General features: G+C 49.3%; 8 protein-coding genes across 8 annotated transcripts; 6 read left to right on the plus strand and 2 right to left on the minus strand.

Moving 5' to 3' along the window:
* Window positions 1–556: 556 nt before the first annotated feature.
* On the plus strand, window positions 557–2,005 carry BDW43DRAFT_317217 (uncharacterized protein; the record flags this gene model as incomplete). Its single annotated transcript, XM_032048487.1, has 4 exons — window positions 557–955; window positions 1,051–1,577; window positions 1,613–1,814; window positions 1,862–2,005. 4 exons carry the CDS (start codon window positions 557–559, stop codon window positions 2,003–2,005), a joined length of 1,272 nt encoding a protein of 423 aa, XP_031893863.1.
* Window positions 2,006–2,095: 90 nt separating this feature from the next.
* Window positions 2,096–2,521, minus strand: BDW43DRAFT_304929 (ester cyclase; the record flags this gene model as incomplete). The annotated part of the gene is made up of 1 exon (XM_032045698.1): window positions 2,096–2,521. One exon carries the CDS (start codon window positions 2,519–2,521, stop codon window positions 2,096–2,098), a length of 426 nt encoding a protein of 141 aa, XP_031893864.1.
* Window positions 2,522–2,848: 327 nt separating this feature from the next.
* BDW43DRAFT_295124 (uncharacterized protein) lies at window positions 2,849–3,696 on the plus strand. Its single transcript, XM_032044028.1, has one exon. The coding sequence runs from the start codon at window positions 2,917–2,919 to the stop codon at window positions 3,082–3,084; it is 168 nt and encodes a 55-aa protein (XP_031893865.1). The 5' UTR covers window positions 2,849–2,916; the 3' UTR covers window positions 3,085–3,696.
* Window positions 3,592–4,521, minus strand: BDW43DRAFT_317219 (alpha/beta hydrolase; the record flags this gene model as incomplete). The annotated part of the gene is made up of 1 exon (XM_032048488.1): window positions 3,592–4,521. One exon carries the CDS (start codon window positions 4,519–4,521, stop codon window positions 3,592–3,594), a length of 930 nt encoding a protein of 309 aa, XP_031893866.1.
* A 214-nt stretch (window positions 4,522–4,735) lies between these two features.
* On the plus strand, window positions 4,736–6,432 carry BDW43DRAFT_22786 (amidohydrolase family protein). The gene is made up of 4 exons (XM_032039485.1): window positions 4,736–4,768; window positions 4,967–5,066; window positions 5,127–5,350; window positions 5,407–6,432. Exons 3-4 carry the CDS (start codon window positions 5,287–5,289, stop codon window positions 6,297–6,299), a joined length of 957 nt encoding a protein of 318 aa, XP_031893867.1. The 5' UTR covers window positions 4,736–4,768; window positions 4,967–5,066; window positions 5,127–5,286; the 3' UTR covers window positions 6,300–6,432.
* A 685-nt stretch (window positions 6,433–7,117) lies between these two features.
* BDW43DRAFT_295131 (RTA1 domain-containing protein) lies at window positions 7,118–8,682 on the plus strand. Its single transcript, XM_032044029.1, has 2 exons — window positions 7,118–7,536; window positions 7,767–8,682. The coding sequence occupies exons 1-2, from the start codon at window positions 7,464–7,466 to the stop codon at window positions 8,525–8,527; spliced, it is 834 nt and encodes a 277-aa protein (XP_031893868.1). The 5' UTR covers window positions 7,118–7,463; the 3' UTR covers window positions 8,528–8,682.
* A 1,154-nt stretch (window positions 8,683–9,836) lies between these two features.
* On the plus strand, window positions 9,837–10,903 carry BDW43DRAFT_304932 (uncharacterized protein; the record flags this gene model as incomplete). The annotated part of the gene is made up of 3 exons (XM_032045699.1): window positions 9,837–9,899; window positions 10,009–10,253; window positions 10,309–10,903. The coding sequence occupies 3 exons, from the start codon at window positions 9,837–9,839 to the stop codon at window positions 10,901–10,903; spliced, it is 903 nt and encodes a 300-aa protein (XP_031893869.1).
* Window positions 10,904–11,538: 635 nt separating this feature from the next.
* On the plus strand, window positions 11,539–13,188 carry BDW43DRAFT_295133 (flavin monoamine oxidase family protein). The gene has a single exon (XM_032044030.1). It carries the CDS (start codon window positions 11,597–11,599, stop codon window positions 13,034–13,036), a length of 1,440 nt encoding a protein of 479 aa, XP_031893870.1. The 5' UTR covers window positions 11,539–11,596; the 3' UTR covers window positions 13,037–13,188.
* Window positions 13,189–13,426: the final 238 nt, after the last annotated feature.

The following is a 13,426-nucleotide window of genomic DNA, read 5'->3' on the forward strand; positions in this document are numbered from 1 at the left end:
TGATCTAATGATAAAATCCAGTGTACTAATGAATCCTCCTTATTTTGAGTCAATTTATGGCCATTGGCGCGTACTTCAGTGTAAAAAGTTTAATCCTTTAGGCGTCGTTGAAGCGTTGTATTGGGCACATTAAAAATACCTGCAGCTTCACGAATACTGCTGATTTCTTGTTTTTTTAAAGCTGATATAGCTAATAGGACCCTCCCTTCCTGCTCCACCTTCGCTTTTGATGATTTAGGCATTTTTGGTGGTATGGCTGGTGATTGAATAGCTTCATTTCTAGGAGGCGCGAAAAAATTGCGAGAGCTCGCACCTTGTTACCCTCGAAAATTTCGGAAGGACTTCGTTATGCGTCGAAAGCGAAGAGCCAATTCCAACCGATGAACTTAATCACGGTCTGGAGCTCGCAGGGCCGGGGACAAAAGGAGGTCTTCTAATCGCCTTATACCGGCCTCCGGTAAATCAAACATTTCATAACGGCTATACAGCGGATTCGTCTGCCTGCCGCACGACAGAAGCCATACAACAACTAGTGCTTGTTGCTAGTGGTGGGCAAATGACCCTCGACGACATCAGTGCATTTGATACTCTGCCGTACTGCCCGGAAGGCTCAGACGACGCAGAACTTGTGAAGGACGCTGAGCATGCGTTCAGCCAGATGGTTAAACTGAAGGCGCCAGATGTCGTCTTGTGTTCTTATCGGAGCCCTTCAAACGAATCTCTTGCCCAGGAGTTGCGGAGCATAGGAGTGGGGAAAGCTTTTGCGGAGCCGAAACTTCGAATCACCGATGATTGCACCACTATGCGATTGAACGCATTCCATCCTAGCTACGTCGTCCACTATCAGCAAAGCTACAGTTGTTTCCGCAGTACTTCTCCTGGAATATGTGAAAGCTTTTTCTCATCTATCAATGGCATGGGAGGAAGAAGAATGGATGAGCAAATTGCGCTCACAGTGCGTCAACCTCGCCAGAGAGCTAATTAGTAAGGGACAAGGCACAGAATATTGTACAGTATCTCTTATACTGACTGGCTACAGACTATTCAAAGCCCCGATGGCCCACTATTGATGAGAATCGTTGGATTGCTATTCTCACTGCAATCCAGCGGAATTTCTCCAATCTGGACTATTTCAGGTCCAAACTCGACTCAGACATATTTCTAGAAATGCTCGTTGGCGATAATCTGTCCTGGAATTGTGCTGACGCATCGCTTTTCCTTGCCGAAATCCGAGAGAAATATGCAGAGAGTCCTAATAACGGCCGGATTTCTCAACTATTACTCAGTCACTTTGAAACCTGGTTCACTATTTCGACTATCCCACAAACGCCGCGGAAGAACTACAGAAGCAGCGATCCAAGAGGATACTATGAACTGCAATATCTGTCAAAAGGAGCGAACACGCCCCGTCATATGGCTCCTCTATACGATATTTTCTTCAGCTTTCTTAAAGATTTAAACCTGTCCTTCTCTCGAGATGAGACAGGAGAGTTATTATCCAATCTATCCGCCCAACAAAACGCCTTCCTCCGCTTTTCAACAAACCTTGAGAAGGCAGCTGGGAGACGTGTGCCACTGTCCGATTGCTTCCGGAACCTAACAATCGGCAAAGACTGACGAAGTCCTTCACGATGTGGAGAACCAACAACTCTAAGGATTTTATTGAGGGGGCACTTGGGTACACTTTTGAAGGCAGACACATTATTGAGGAAGCTATGCAACGAAACCGAAATAAGCGCCTGGTTTTGCTAGGAGATAAAGCTGTGGCATTGGTGTTTGTTGACTCCCAGTATAGGCACGCGGTAGAAGCTGCGGTAGGCAATGTTCCAGCACTATGGGAACCATCACTGACAGAACGCAGAGGATGGGAATAACGAACTTGCTCCAGAAGTATGCGCCTAACGAGGAAGTCACGTTGATGGATGTATTCAACCAGGTCCGTTGCACCCATCTGGCCGCCATCCATCTATTCACTCTCTTGCCACTGGTGTTAAAGCTATTTTAAAACAGTATATGATGTTCGTACATACATATAGAACAGTCAATTAGATACGCCCTAAATCTAAGTGACATTCTTAGAGTTCCTAGAAATGGCCTAATGAGAAGCCGGTGGCTTCAGGCCCCCAATTTGCAGCATCATCCCAAACAGATCGGGCAAGCCAGTCTCCTCCACAATCATCCCATCTGAGAATCGATAGATGTTCATAGCTCGCGCCTGGATTTTCTTTCCCGAGGCCGGGACACCAAGGAATTCGCCTTCGTGAGTTCCACGCAGCGTGAACTGCGCTACAACTCTATTATCCTCGATGACAGTATCATCAAGTGTCCACTGGATATCTGGGTAGGCTGAGCGCATTATGCCGAGAATTTGCATGTATCCAAGCAACCCCCTCAAGGGAGTATCCGAGAACGGAACGTGGAAGACCGCGGCTTCGGAAACTACTTCTTGTCCTATAGTTTCATCACCTGAATTGATAAATTCAACGAATCGACGCATCCTTTGCAGCAGCAGACTCGCCATTATGTTGCTTTAGATGTAAGTTAGATTTTATTCCACCCGATTGAACAGAAAAGGCTGACTCCAATTCTGACTCACTCGTAGTGATCCCGTTCTTATAAGATCGTAGAATGTGAGGCAGAGGCACCCTTGTCTTTGTCAAGCTTCTGAAGACCGAGAATTAGTAACGCTGCATAGACTCCAGAAAGATGAAAGACTCCGCTCTGACTTGGTCTTAGACACATAGCTCGGTCGGGACCCAAGGAGGATGGATCACAATGCAGGTGTGTTTGCTATGAATGAGTAAGGGATAAGGTAATTCACCTTTGATTGCGGGTTTCTTCTCTTCCGAAAAAGTTTTCTGTTAGGCCATGGTTGATCGAGCGGGAGAACGAGGCTACTTTTATATCTAGACTCGAATGGTCCAAAGTATGATCCGTACACCTGCAAACATGAGGAGATCTAGATTGTTCGTTTTCATAAGTTTGCATACATCGTTCGTTTTGGTACGTTTGCACTCGCAGATCCAGGCAAAGATTGCCTTCTTTTTCTGGTGGTCCACCACCAATAGCCGTCTGGCTAGCTGACCCGCCCCTTCGGTATATTGCCAAAGGGGGTGGGGTTGCTGACCTGAGAGACGTTTAAGTGCATTGCCACTCGGAATTCCCGAGCTCCAGTGTTTATATGGTTTGTACCGGAACGGGATTTCGCCTCTTACTCGTCTCCGTTAGGCAACCTCCACTCGGGTTCTTCTACCATACAAGGTCTGGTGTGCTCGGGCTGCGTTCTCTTCCAAGATCTTGTTGACCGCCTGTTGTTTGTCCTCTTCAGTGTCCAATCCCTCTGTCGAAGTGCGGTGGACGACGATCCCGAAGCGTGGTTTCACCACCTTTGCAACAATTCCTAGTTCTTGGATCCGTTCAAGGTTGGTTGAACATTCAGCATCGAGCTGTTGTGCTAATTGGATATTTCGAAAATCGGATTTTCAGAGTTTTTCCTTGTAACGAGGTCCTCCTGGCTCTACTGTACTGAACTGACATGGTGTGATGCAATCGTCTAGCAAGGAGTGCTCCCCCCGGTGGAGGGGAGCCAAGCTAGTCAGGCATAATCTTATATGTTGGTTGCAAAACGGCGGCAATGCTGGGGTGCCCTTTTCCACAAGCCTGGGCAAAAGCTACGGGAGGTTCCACAATACACGACGGACATCCAATTATCTGACAAGAAAGGGCTACTTGAAACACTGTGATAAAAGATTCTGGTGAGACCATGTAGCTCACATGGCCACCTGGGATTGTGATATATTCCTTTCCCAGCTGACCTGCAATAATTGAAGCTGGCGCCACGCCTAAGCCAGCCGAGTCCACACCCACAGCGATCATAACCTTTTCTTTGACGGTGAGAATCGAATCCATGTGAAGAACTGCACTTGTGTATTGTCTCAGCTCGAATTCAAACCACCAAAGGCTGTTGGCGCGGATCTCATCGCCGTGGCTTGTCGAAATGCAAGATCGCATGACTTCGGCCTCCTTGCCATCGGAAAGTCCGGACGTAAAGACTTCCATTGCACTCTGAGGTCCCTCACTGCGATATGTATCGTATATCTGCTGAATGAATCCAGCTGCCTGCTGACGAAGATCATCTGGGAGCACCGTGAAGGCAGGCGGCTCGTGCACGATTGCTGTCTTGACCACTTCCGAGTGTCGGCTTAGTAACATCAGAGTCACAATGGCACCAGATGAAGTTCCAAAGACATAAGCGCCATCCGAACTAAGGTGGGAAATCAGACGTTCAGCATCATCTGCATCTGTCTCGAGACGGGAGCGAAGATTTTGTGGACCACGAAGCAGGCTTTTGGAGTATCCGCGGCGGTCCCAACACACGACCGAGAACTTGTCGGATGCGGCTTTTGCTGCCTCGTGGAATACAGATCCACGTCCGTCTGCACCTGGTATGCAGAGCAAGAGAGGACCGCTTCCAAAGATCTCGTAGTTGATTGAGGCTCCCGGGACATCAAGAGAAGGCATGATCGATCACTAGGGGCTGTAGGCAAAGGAGTACAGATGGTCAACTTTTCCGAGCTTATGACATATGATGGCCGTAGGCGGGATTATCTGAGAGTTATGTATTGCTCTCTAGAGCTAGCATTACGCCCAGTTTCCGTGGGTGGGCTTTGCTTGCCACCGGGACTGTGTTCGGTTCGTGCCCTTTGCACCCTTCAGTACTAAGTTAGTAGCAAGTAGCCTAGCGTAGTCGGGCATTTCCCCTAAAAGAGTTCGTATTGGTCCCGTTTTGATCCACTTGCTCCTGCAACAGCTTTATCTGTGCGCCAATGGTACCAAGTACTGCCACGGTTCCAGTAAGCTGCGGAGTGTTTCAACTTTAATTTTTGCACTCTCACCCACCTTCGTGGGTGGTGTCTCGGATGTCATGGCTGTATAGCACTGAAGACTGATTCTGAAGCATCCGAAGTTCGTTCCGATCCATGGCAAGTTACTCTGCCCGCTTTCCGATCCCGCAATGTACTACGTAACTAGGACAGGAGGCGCGTGTTTGCATGACCCTCTACTGTGTTTGTCTACTTTGTCCTCTTTGCACCCCCTAATTTTAGACAATCACTAACTTATCGAAGTACATTCCGAAGACCCGCGTGCCGATATTGCCGCAAATATAGTCCTATTTAACGCTCTTAACAATAACGCAATATCAATGAGACAACATCGTTTAGTACGACCCTAATAGAATAACCTGCTTGCGTTGAGCGATACTGGAAAGTCTGTGATTGTTCTACCATGCCGCCTTCAACTTCTAGGATCGATGTCCATCACCATTATCTTCCTCCAATCTATGTTGAAGGTAAGCGACAAGCAGCAAGAATACGAGAAATATATAAGCTGATGTTTGCGGAATAGCACTAGAGGCAGCTGGTGGCGATCCATCTGGTTGGAAAACCCCCGAATGGTCTCTCGACAATGACAGAGTTTTGTGCCAGAAGCATAACATTCGTACTGCAATTCTTTCTGTTACAGCTCCCGGACCCGATATTGCGGAGGGACTGGAGGCAGCTAGGATAGCAAGGGGCTGTAACGAGTGGGCAGCAAGCCTTAGAGATCAGAACCCGCAACAGTACGGCTTTTTCGCTACGATCCCGTCTCCGCTGAAGGACATGAACATGGCGCTGTCGGAGCTGTCATACGCTCTGGATCAGCTGAACGCCGATGGCGTAACTCTATTCACAAGCTATGGAAGTGAGGGCCACTATCTTGGCCATGACGCATTTAGACCGTTATGGGCCGAACTCGGAAGGCGAAAGGCTGTTGTATTTATTCACCCTGCACTGGGGGCAGGAACGGGCCCGAGAAACCCGGTCTTGCCTGCGCCTATGATTGAATACCCTCACGAAACAACTCGCTGCGCTGTTGATCTTATCACCTCCAGGGTGCTCCAGCGGCATCCGAATAGCAAAGTCATACTCTCTCATTCGGGCGGTACGCTTCCCTTCATTGCCACCCGACCCGCAGTCCTTCTATCACACTCAAAGCTTTCTACAATGGCCCCTGAAGAATTTCTTGCCGAGGCCCGGAAATTCTACTTTGACGTCGCGCAGAGCAGTTCCGAGGCGATCCAATTTCTCCTGAAGTTCGCAGGTCCTGAGCGCATTCTTTACGGCAGCGATTTCCCTTACTGCCCACCCGAAACCATCAATTTTTTTACCAATGCGCTCGATTCATCAGGCCTAACTGAAGAGCAAGTGTTGAAAGTGAATGTTGTTAATGCATCAGCATTGTTTTCTCGACTTCAATAGGGAAGTCGAGACACGAGCTGCTGGTAGGCGAACTGCGCAACCGCTCCTGTTGGCTGCTTCAGCCCCGCCCAGGCAGGAAATTTCGAGCCAGAGATCAAGCTGTGGAATCTGCCTAATGATAGCATTATAGTCCACTACTTTTTGGAGCGCTTCAATGATCCCACCAACGTCCTCCCCCTCTCAAAAAATCCAGAGATGCTTTTCCGCATGTTATCTCTCCGATAGCGTCGAATGTGTAGTACTGTAGCCATGTAAAGATCAGACCTTTTATCTTGCTCCCTACGATTCGGAGGCTTCCCCGAAACCAGCACGATGGTTCAGCGTTAAATGGAGAGATTATTCCGTTTGGACCATTAGAGGCAGAAGTTCATCAGGGTCTCTTGGCCGATTCGAATCAGGTAAATACGAGGCGGAATGGCTTGCGAACTGCCAGGCGGGATAAGGCCATGATTGGCGACCATACTCGCAAGGGAATGCGCAAGTCTCAATATTGCATTGAGCGGCTAGAAATTGGTTGAAGGTGGCGGGTACAAGAGCGACTGTTTGTTCGGATGTTATCCGGTCCGCTGCCTTTGGCTGTGGTCTCAACGAATGATAGGCTGGATTGCCAAGCAACGGATACTGGTGTTGCTGTTCATACCTGTGCACTTCATTTGTGCCTATTCCAGTCATAGAATCTAGATCCGCAAGTCTCCGCCGATAAACTCCGCCCTAAACCCGACTAGGTAAAGACCTCGCGAGATCTCCGCGCTGAACGGATTCATTGATTGGTGCTGACCACTAGAGCTGCTGCTTGTCCGACTTGCTAGGAATCGCTTCTCTGGTGACGTCCCGGGTTTCGGATGGTGCGAATGAGATGGCGACTGTCCAGTTTATGAGCTCAGACCCCAGCGACGTAATCTACTGGTGAAGGATAGGTTTCCAGTATGCCATCCTCTCTTTGGGAGTATATAAAGCATCGTTTCTCCCGCAGGATAATCTGTCGTACTTCACCTTGTCTTCGTGCTGCCACTCTCTTTCCACGTCGGGGGAGATATATGCCAAGGATGGCGGCAGGCTCATTTGATGGAACTTGCCATCCTTATGTCGCAGGCATTCCGACTCCTTACGACTCCGTCCCATCCCTAGCTGCAGGAATAGCTTTGTACGCTTTTCGGAACTTCTATGATCGCTCATGCTTTGCAATCCTCCTGCACTCGAATGTGGTGGGGCTGCGTCTTCTCAATTGGGTGTTTGGGTAAGCATCTACTCCTTGTATCTTTTGATATATACAGGATTTGTCTTTATCTGACAGATCATTCTACGTTCCCGTGGCGGAGGTAATTGGATGGGCCCGGCCGCTCGGGCTTGGTCTGCCATTTGCCCTTATGAAATGGAAACATTTTAAAATCCAGATTGCCACATTGATCACAGGTATATAGTGAGATATAAGGTTCCTACAGTTATTCTAACCTAATTTTCTTCCAGCACCCACTTTCTTCACTGCCGGAATATATATAATACTGGGCCGACTGATACTTTTTTTCGGGGAGGAATCGTCTCTGCTTAGCCCTCAGACGTACCTTTGGATATTCTGCACCTGCGCATCTGATATCGTTGATTGTCCAGGCAGCTGGTGGCGCCCTTGCCTCGGCGGCACTCTCGGATCCAAGAGGAGATACGAAGCTGGGAACGGATATAATGGTGGGGGGCATAATCTTCCAAATGGCAGCAATCACGATGTTCATAATTTGTGCCGGTACTTCTCTCGTCGCGTTGTCCGTCTTAAGTTGCGTTGTATGATGACAAGTCAAGTCAAATGGCTGGTGGCTGCTACTTCTGCTTCCGTGGCATTCATCTATATTCGAAGTATTTATCGGACTGTTGAGCTGCTGCAGGGTTGGAGTGGATACCTTATCACACACGAGAAGTATTTTATCGTCTTGGATAGCGCTATGATGGTTGCAGCAGTGGGTGTGTTCAATGTCTTCCATCCCGCTTGGCTGATGCCGTCTGGGAGTTCTGTGAGCGAAACATGGGGTCGATCAACGAAGCCTTTGCATCACTCAGCCATGAAATGCCTACAATTACACGTGACATCTAGAGACTGCTGGTGTGCTGACTATGCTTGGCTTCTTGACCCAGGCGGGCACAGTGGAACAGGTAGGGTCCTTCATGGAACTGCGTTGTGGCTTGATGTCAAGGCGCATGTTTCGGCTTGCTACTCGGGGCTAGTTTATATATTATAGGAGATGATATAGAGGACATAGAAGAATCGCTGGATAATTGTGAAGTCTATCAAGGTTAACTGAAACCTGATCCTTGAGACACCTCTGTCTAGATTGTCCGCCTCAAGCATGACGAAATACGACAACAGCACTCTACACTATATGAGCGTGGTTCCGAGGAGCTTGGGTTATTTCACGCTTCCACGGGTTCGGCGACGCTGAGGTTGATCTGCCGAGACTGGTCCGGTAGTTCTGGAGCTACAAGCTATTGAGATTGATAACGTTCATGTGATTCTCGAGGCCCCGAAGCTTCACCTCAGCCAACGCATGGAGCGCAATCTTTGCGACTCTCACGCTATCACTACAGCGTGGCAGTATTGGCACGGAGGTTCAGACTGTTGACAGTCGTTGGACAGTGATAATATTCTGTGGACTAGAAAATACTGGTACATTATCTAATTGGTTTCTGGTACTGTCCGGTGGCTGAGCTGTGGAGCCCTCTGATATGGTAGAGACTAAGTTGCAACCGAGAGTCCCAGGGCTCAATGATCGCCCTAGAGTTTTCTCCCTAGACCGTCTCCAGGAAATATGTCGCGACGCCGGCCCCCCGGCACGGGTTGTCTCTGGACCTAGACCCCGACGGGATAAAAGGCAGCAGCTCAACCACTGACGCCACCGCATGACTTCCCCTTAAACCTGGGCAAATCTGTCTGAGAGGTTGATGGAGTGAGAAATTAATTTTCTTGCATCATTCCGGCTCTCCAACGGTCCCTGAGCTTTTTCCCCTCGATGCTGATGTTTTCACAGTACCATTTACGATGCCCTGTGGATCCAATGACGGGCGATGGGGAGGCCATCGATGTTTGCGCTGTCGCATGGCGCATCTGAAAGTAGGAGATGTCTGCATGCATATTGTTAGTCTCCGATGAACTACTCGCTAACCCGGAGATGAGGATAGTGCGATGGTCGCCGACCATGTCAATGCTGCACCCAACGAGGCGTTGTCTGTTCTTCTCCGGGGAAGCCTGGTAACGTAGTTTTCGTTTCCCATCCTGCACGACCGACAGTTGTTTCACCAAAATTACGCTTATCTACCGACCCGTGCATGTTTAGCAATATATTTTTCAATTCCATACATTGTTCTCTATCTCCCCTGGTATCCGTTTTCTCGTTTGACTCTATTTGTGCCATACTCGAGGAAAACAAGCTAGTCCAGGACGTGGTGTTCCTGGTTGGGAAAACGTATCTTCTGCATATGTCCCACCGTCGGACATATGATCTACGAGAGTCCCTGCACCGGCTCCAGCACCAAGCCCTTATGGAGCTCAACATGCTGGACACGAAATTGACGACAGCAGGCCTTGTATCCTCCTGTCTCTTAAGCCTCGTCGAGGTACGTACTTGTCACCACAACCCTGCACCCAGAACACTGACCTGGCAGCAGCTCATCTTGGATGAGAGCGGCAAGGGCTGGCGATCGCTTACTGGCAAAATACAAAAAGCAATCTCAATGCACGGGCGATGTTACCCGGACGCTGTCACATCTGGGAAGGTCACTGTATTGGTTCGCACGAATCAGTGTTGCTGCTCGGGCCGTCTGTTTTGGCGAAGACCTACCGATGCCACCGCCTGCACTAACCTGTGCGAGATCAGACGTGCCTTCTGGGAACACTTCACCCTCCAGTGTAGAAGAGAATATGGCACTGCTGGCGATGCACCTGGAAACATGGGCTCGCTTACAAAGCCGGTAAGGTCGAAAATTTTGTTTAGAGTACGGTGGCCCATTACTTAGTTGCTCATAGGTCAATACGCTGGGTCAAGGACAGTGAAGAGCTGTATCTGAAGGAGAGCTGCAGTGCGCTGGATATCGACAGTCGCCCCCCATGGCGGAAAGCATACGGAAATCTGCCGTTGGAGCATATTATCAGCGGTATCGAAATTGTCTGTTGTGCTTCCAAATTGCAACGTGCCATTATCGCTACAGTTCTTTCGTGCACTGATCCACAGGTATCTTCCATTGAGCCATGGATACCGGCCCTGGTTCCATATTACCAATGGTCACTTGCTGGGTTATCTAGACAATTTGACCATCCGGCCTGGACCTATCTTGGCTGTAGTCTTCCTGTTATGCCTGACGATCTTATATATCACCAGGCAAAGCAGGCTTTTTCCCATGCGGAAAGAAGTATAATGAACAGCGCGGATTTTGAAGGTCTTCTTTATGTCCCTATCATGAATATTGTGGGCCTTGAGATGAGAACAACACAAGAAAGAGCTCGGGCGCTTGGCTTTGTGGCAACTCTGAAGGCCAGGGGATTTGCTGTGGCAGGTAAGTTGGAGCAGGATCTGAAGAAAGCGTGGGTAGGGCAGGCAAAGTATACTATTGATGGGTGGTGAGACGCTTGAATAGTTTGCACTCTCTGTGGACTGCCAGACCATATGGCGACACCGACCGAGTCTTGAGTTCTGTTCTATGTGATGTACTATTGTATTGTATCCTCCTCACTTGCCATGTGAAGACCCATATGTATGGATAACTCTATGCTTGTTACTACCTATCCGTTGGTGGAAACAAGCTCAAGTAGTGAGCCTCTGTTGCCTAGCGTTTTCCCTATATTGCAAAATAGAGACGCAGGAAATAACATCTTTACTGTTGACGCGAAGAAACGAGGAACGATGTTTCGAGGAAAACTGCATGCCCTCCAAACATTAACATTACCTGCTATAACCCTTTACTGTGATATAGTAAGTAAAAATGAGTAAAACAGCAACTTCGGCAAGGAGCTCAAGGATCGGCTTTCGCGGTATTGTTGCTCCATTGGGAGCGGTGTCTCGGTCCTCCTCGTATAACAAGCCTCGGATTTCGGAACTTAAGGTTTCCACTATAGGCAGCATCAGCACGATACTGAAGACCGAGTGTTCCGTGGCCAGGGTGTACGGGAGAAGAAAAGTGAAGCGGAGAGAAGGGGTTGCTCTGGATATATAAAGGGATGTTCGCAGGAACAAAACCACCATTGTTTCTTATTCTATCACGCACTTGCATTACTCAAGCCATATTTTTACACTACGGACTTGCAAGAAAATTACCTAATGCATTTGCACCTTTCCATTGCTATTATCGCCTTCCTCGCGGCGTCCCTAGCGAGCACTCGAGACGTTGATGTTGCTATCATTGGCGCCGGCTTGTCAGGATTAGCCGCAGCCAAGGACATTGCAAAAGCAGGCAAAACTTTCCTTATCCTTGAAGCGCGTTCTCGTGTGGGTGGCCGCGTACTGAATGCACACCTTGCGAATGGAGAGGTCCAGGAGCTTGGTGCCGAGTTCGTTGGGCCGACCCAGGACCGTGTGCTCGCTCTCGCAGATGAACTTGGCCTGACAACTTACCCAACATACACAACTGGTAAAGCAATCCTATATCGAAACGGCACCGTTACTCCTTATGACGCGGATCTTGCCACGGGTGGACTGCCTCCGGTGAGCTCGGAAGCCCAGGAAGAGCTTGCGAGCCTCATGACCGAACTCGATGCTTTGGCGAGTGAACTAGATGTTAATGCTCCCTGGGAACATGGCAATGCTTTGCTGTGGGATAGCATGACACTGAAATCTTTTTTTGAATCTCGGATCGGTCTACAAGATTCTCGGTTGCTCTTCGACACTGCCATTCGATCTATCCTTTCCACGGAGACGGAGGAGCCGTCCCTACTCTATATGCTGTCGTACATAGCTGCCGCAGGAAACCAAACAACCCCTGGGACCATTACCCGGCTTATAGGTAGCAAGGGAGCCGCCCAGGATAGTCGAGTTGATGGTGGCACTCAACTGTTGGCGGAGAAACTGGCGGAGAGACTGGGGCGAGGAAACATCTTGCTGAATTCGCCAGTACGGGAGGTTAAGCTACAGGATGGCCGTTACAGTGTCAGGTCTGACCAGGTCAAAGTAACGGCCAGACACGTCATCATCGCCATGTCCCCCCCGATGGCAGGCCGGATCTCCTATGATCCATTACTCCCGGCGGCTCGGGATCAGCTCACTCAGCGCATGCCCATGGGCTCCATTGGGAAGGCCATCGCAATTTATCCCAGACCATGGTGGAGAGAACTAGGGTTCAACGGACAGGTCCAGAGCGATACCGGTGTTATCCGAGCGACATACGATAACACCCCAGCTAGTGAGGGCTTTGGCTCCATCATGGGGTTTATTGAAGCCGATGAGATGCGCGCCCTCGACGGGGTCTCAGAAGCCGAAATCAAAAGGCACGTTACAAGGGATCTGATCAACTTTTTCGGACCCCAGGCGGCCAATGTCAGCCAGATATTGCTACAGCGATGGGATCTCGAGGAGTTTTCACGTGGTGGTCCTGTTGCCTATTGTCCTCCTGGGCTTCTCTCGAAGTACGGACCATCCTTACGGAACCCGGCCGCCAGAATTCACTTTGCTGGCACTGAGACCGCTCCTTATTGGACCGGCTATATGGATGGGGCCATCCGCTCCGGTGAGCGAGTTGCAGCAGAGGTTGTAGCGGATTTTTGATCTGTACATGGATCCTTAATCTTCCCAAAGCGACTGGGTCGGAAGGAATCCTCAGCTATCAATCCCCGAGTAGCGTGCAAGGACGGAGGAAGGTACCTTGCATATAAAAGCGCTTAAGTGTCTGATCAGAGGCTTACTGAGATTTGTAGTCCGTTGACATTATATAGTTTGTGCTTGGAATGGGAGGCGGACTATTTTATGCGAGAAACATCTTTCTCTCTTGGCTAAAGAATTACTAGCGAAAAGCCGTAGTCCATCTAGATTTCAACCGACATGTAGCCTTAAATGGCTATAGAAGTAAATTCCGAGTTAGGGGGGCTAAGGGGGTTTGATCGCCCATATTTGAACCATCGTCGCGAACAAGTCCGGAAGTCCGCGCTCTTCAACAAT

Source organism: Aspergillus alliaceus (assembly GCF_009176365.1).
Source record: "Aspergillus alliaceus strain CBS 536.65 unplaced genomic scaffold BDW43scaffold_104, whole genome shotgun sequence".
Taxonomy (NCBI): domain Eukaryota; kingdom Fungi; phylum Ascomycota; class Eurotiomycetes; order Eurotiales; family Aspergillaceae; genus Aspergillus; species Aspergillus alliaceus.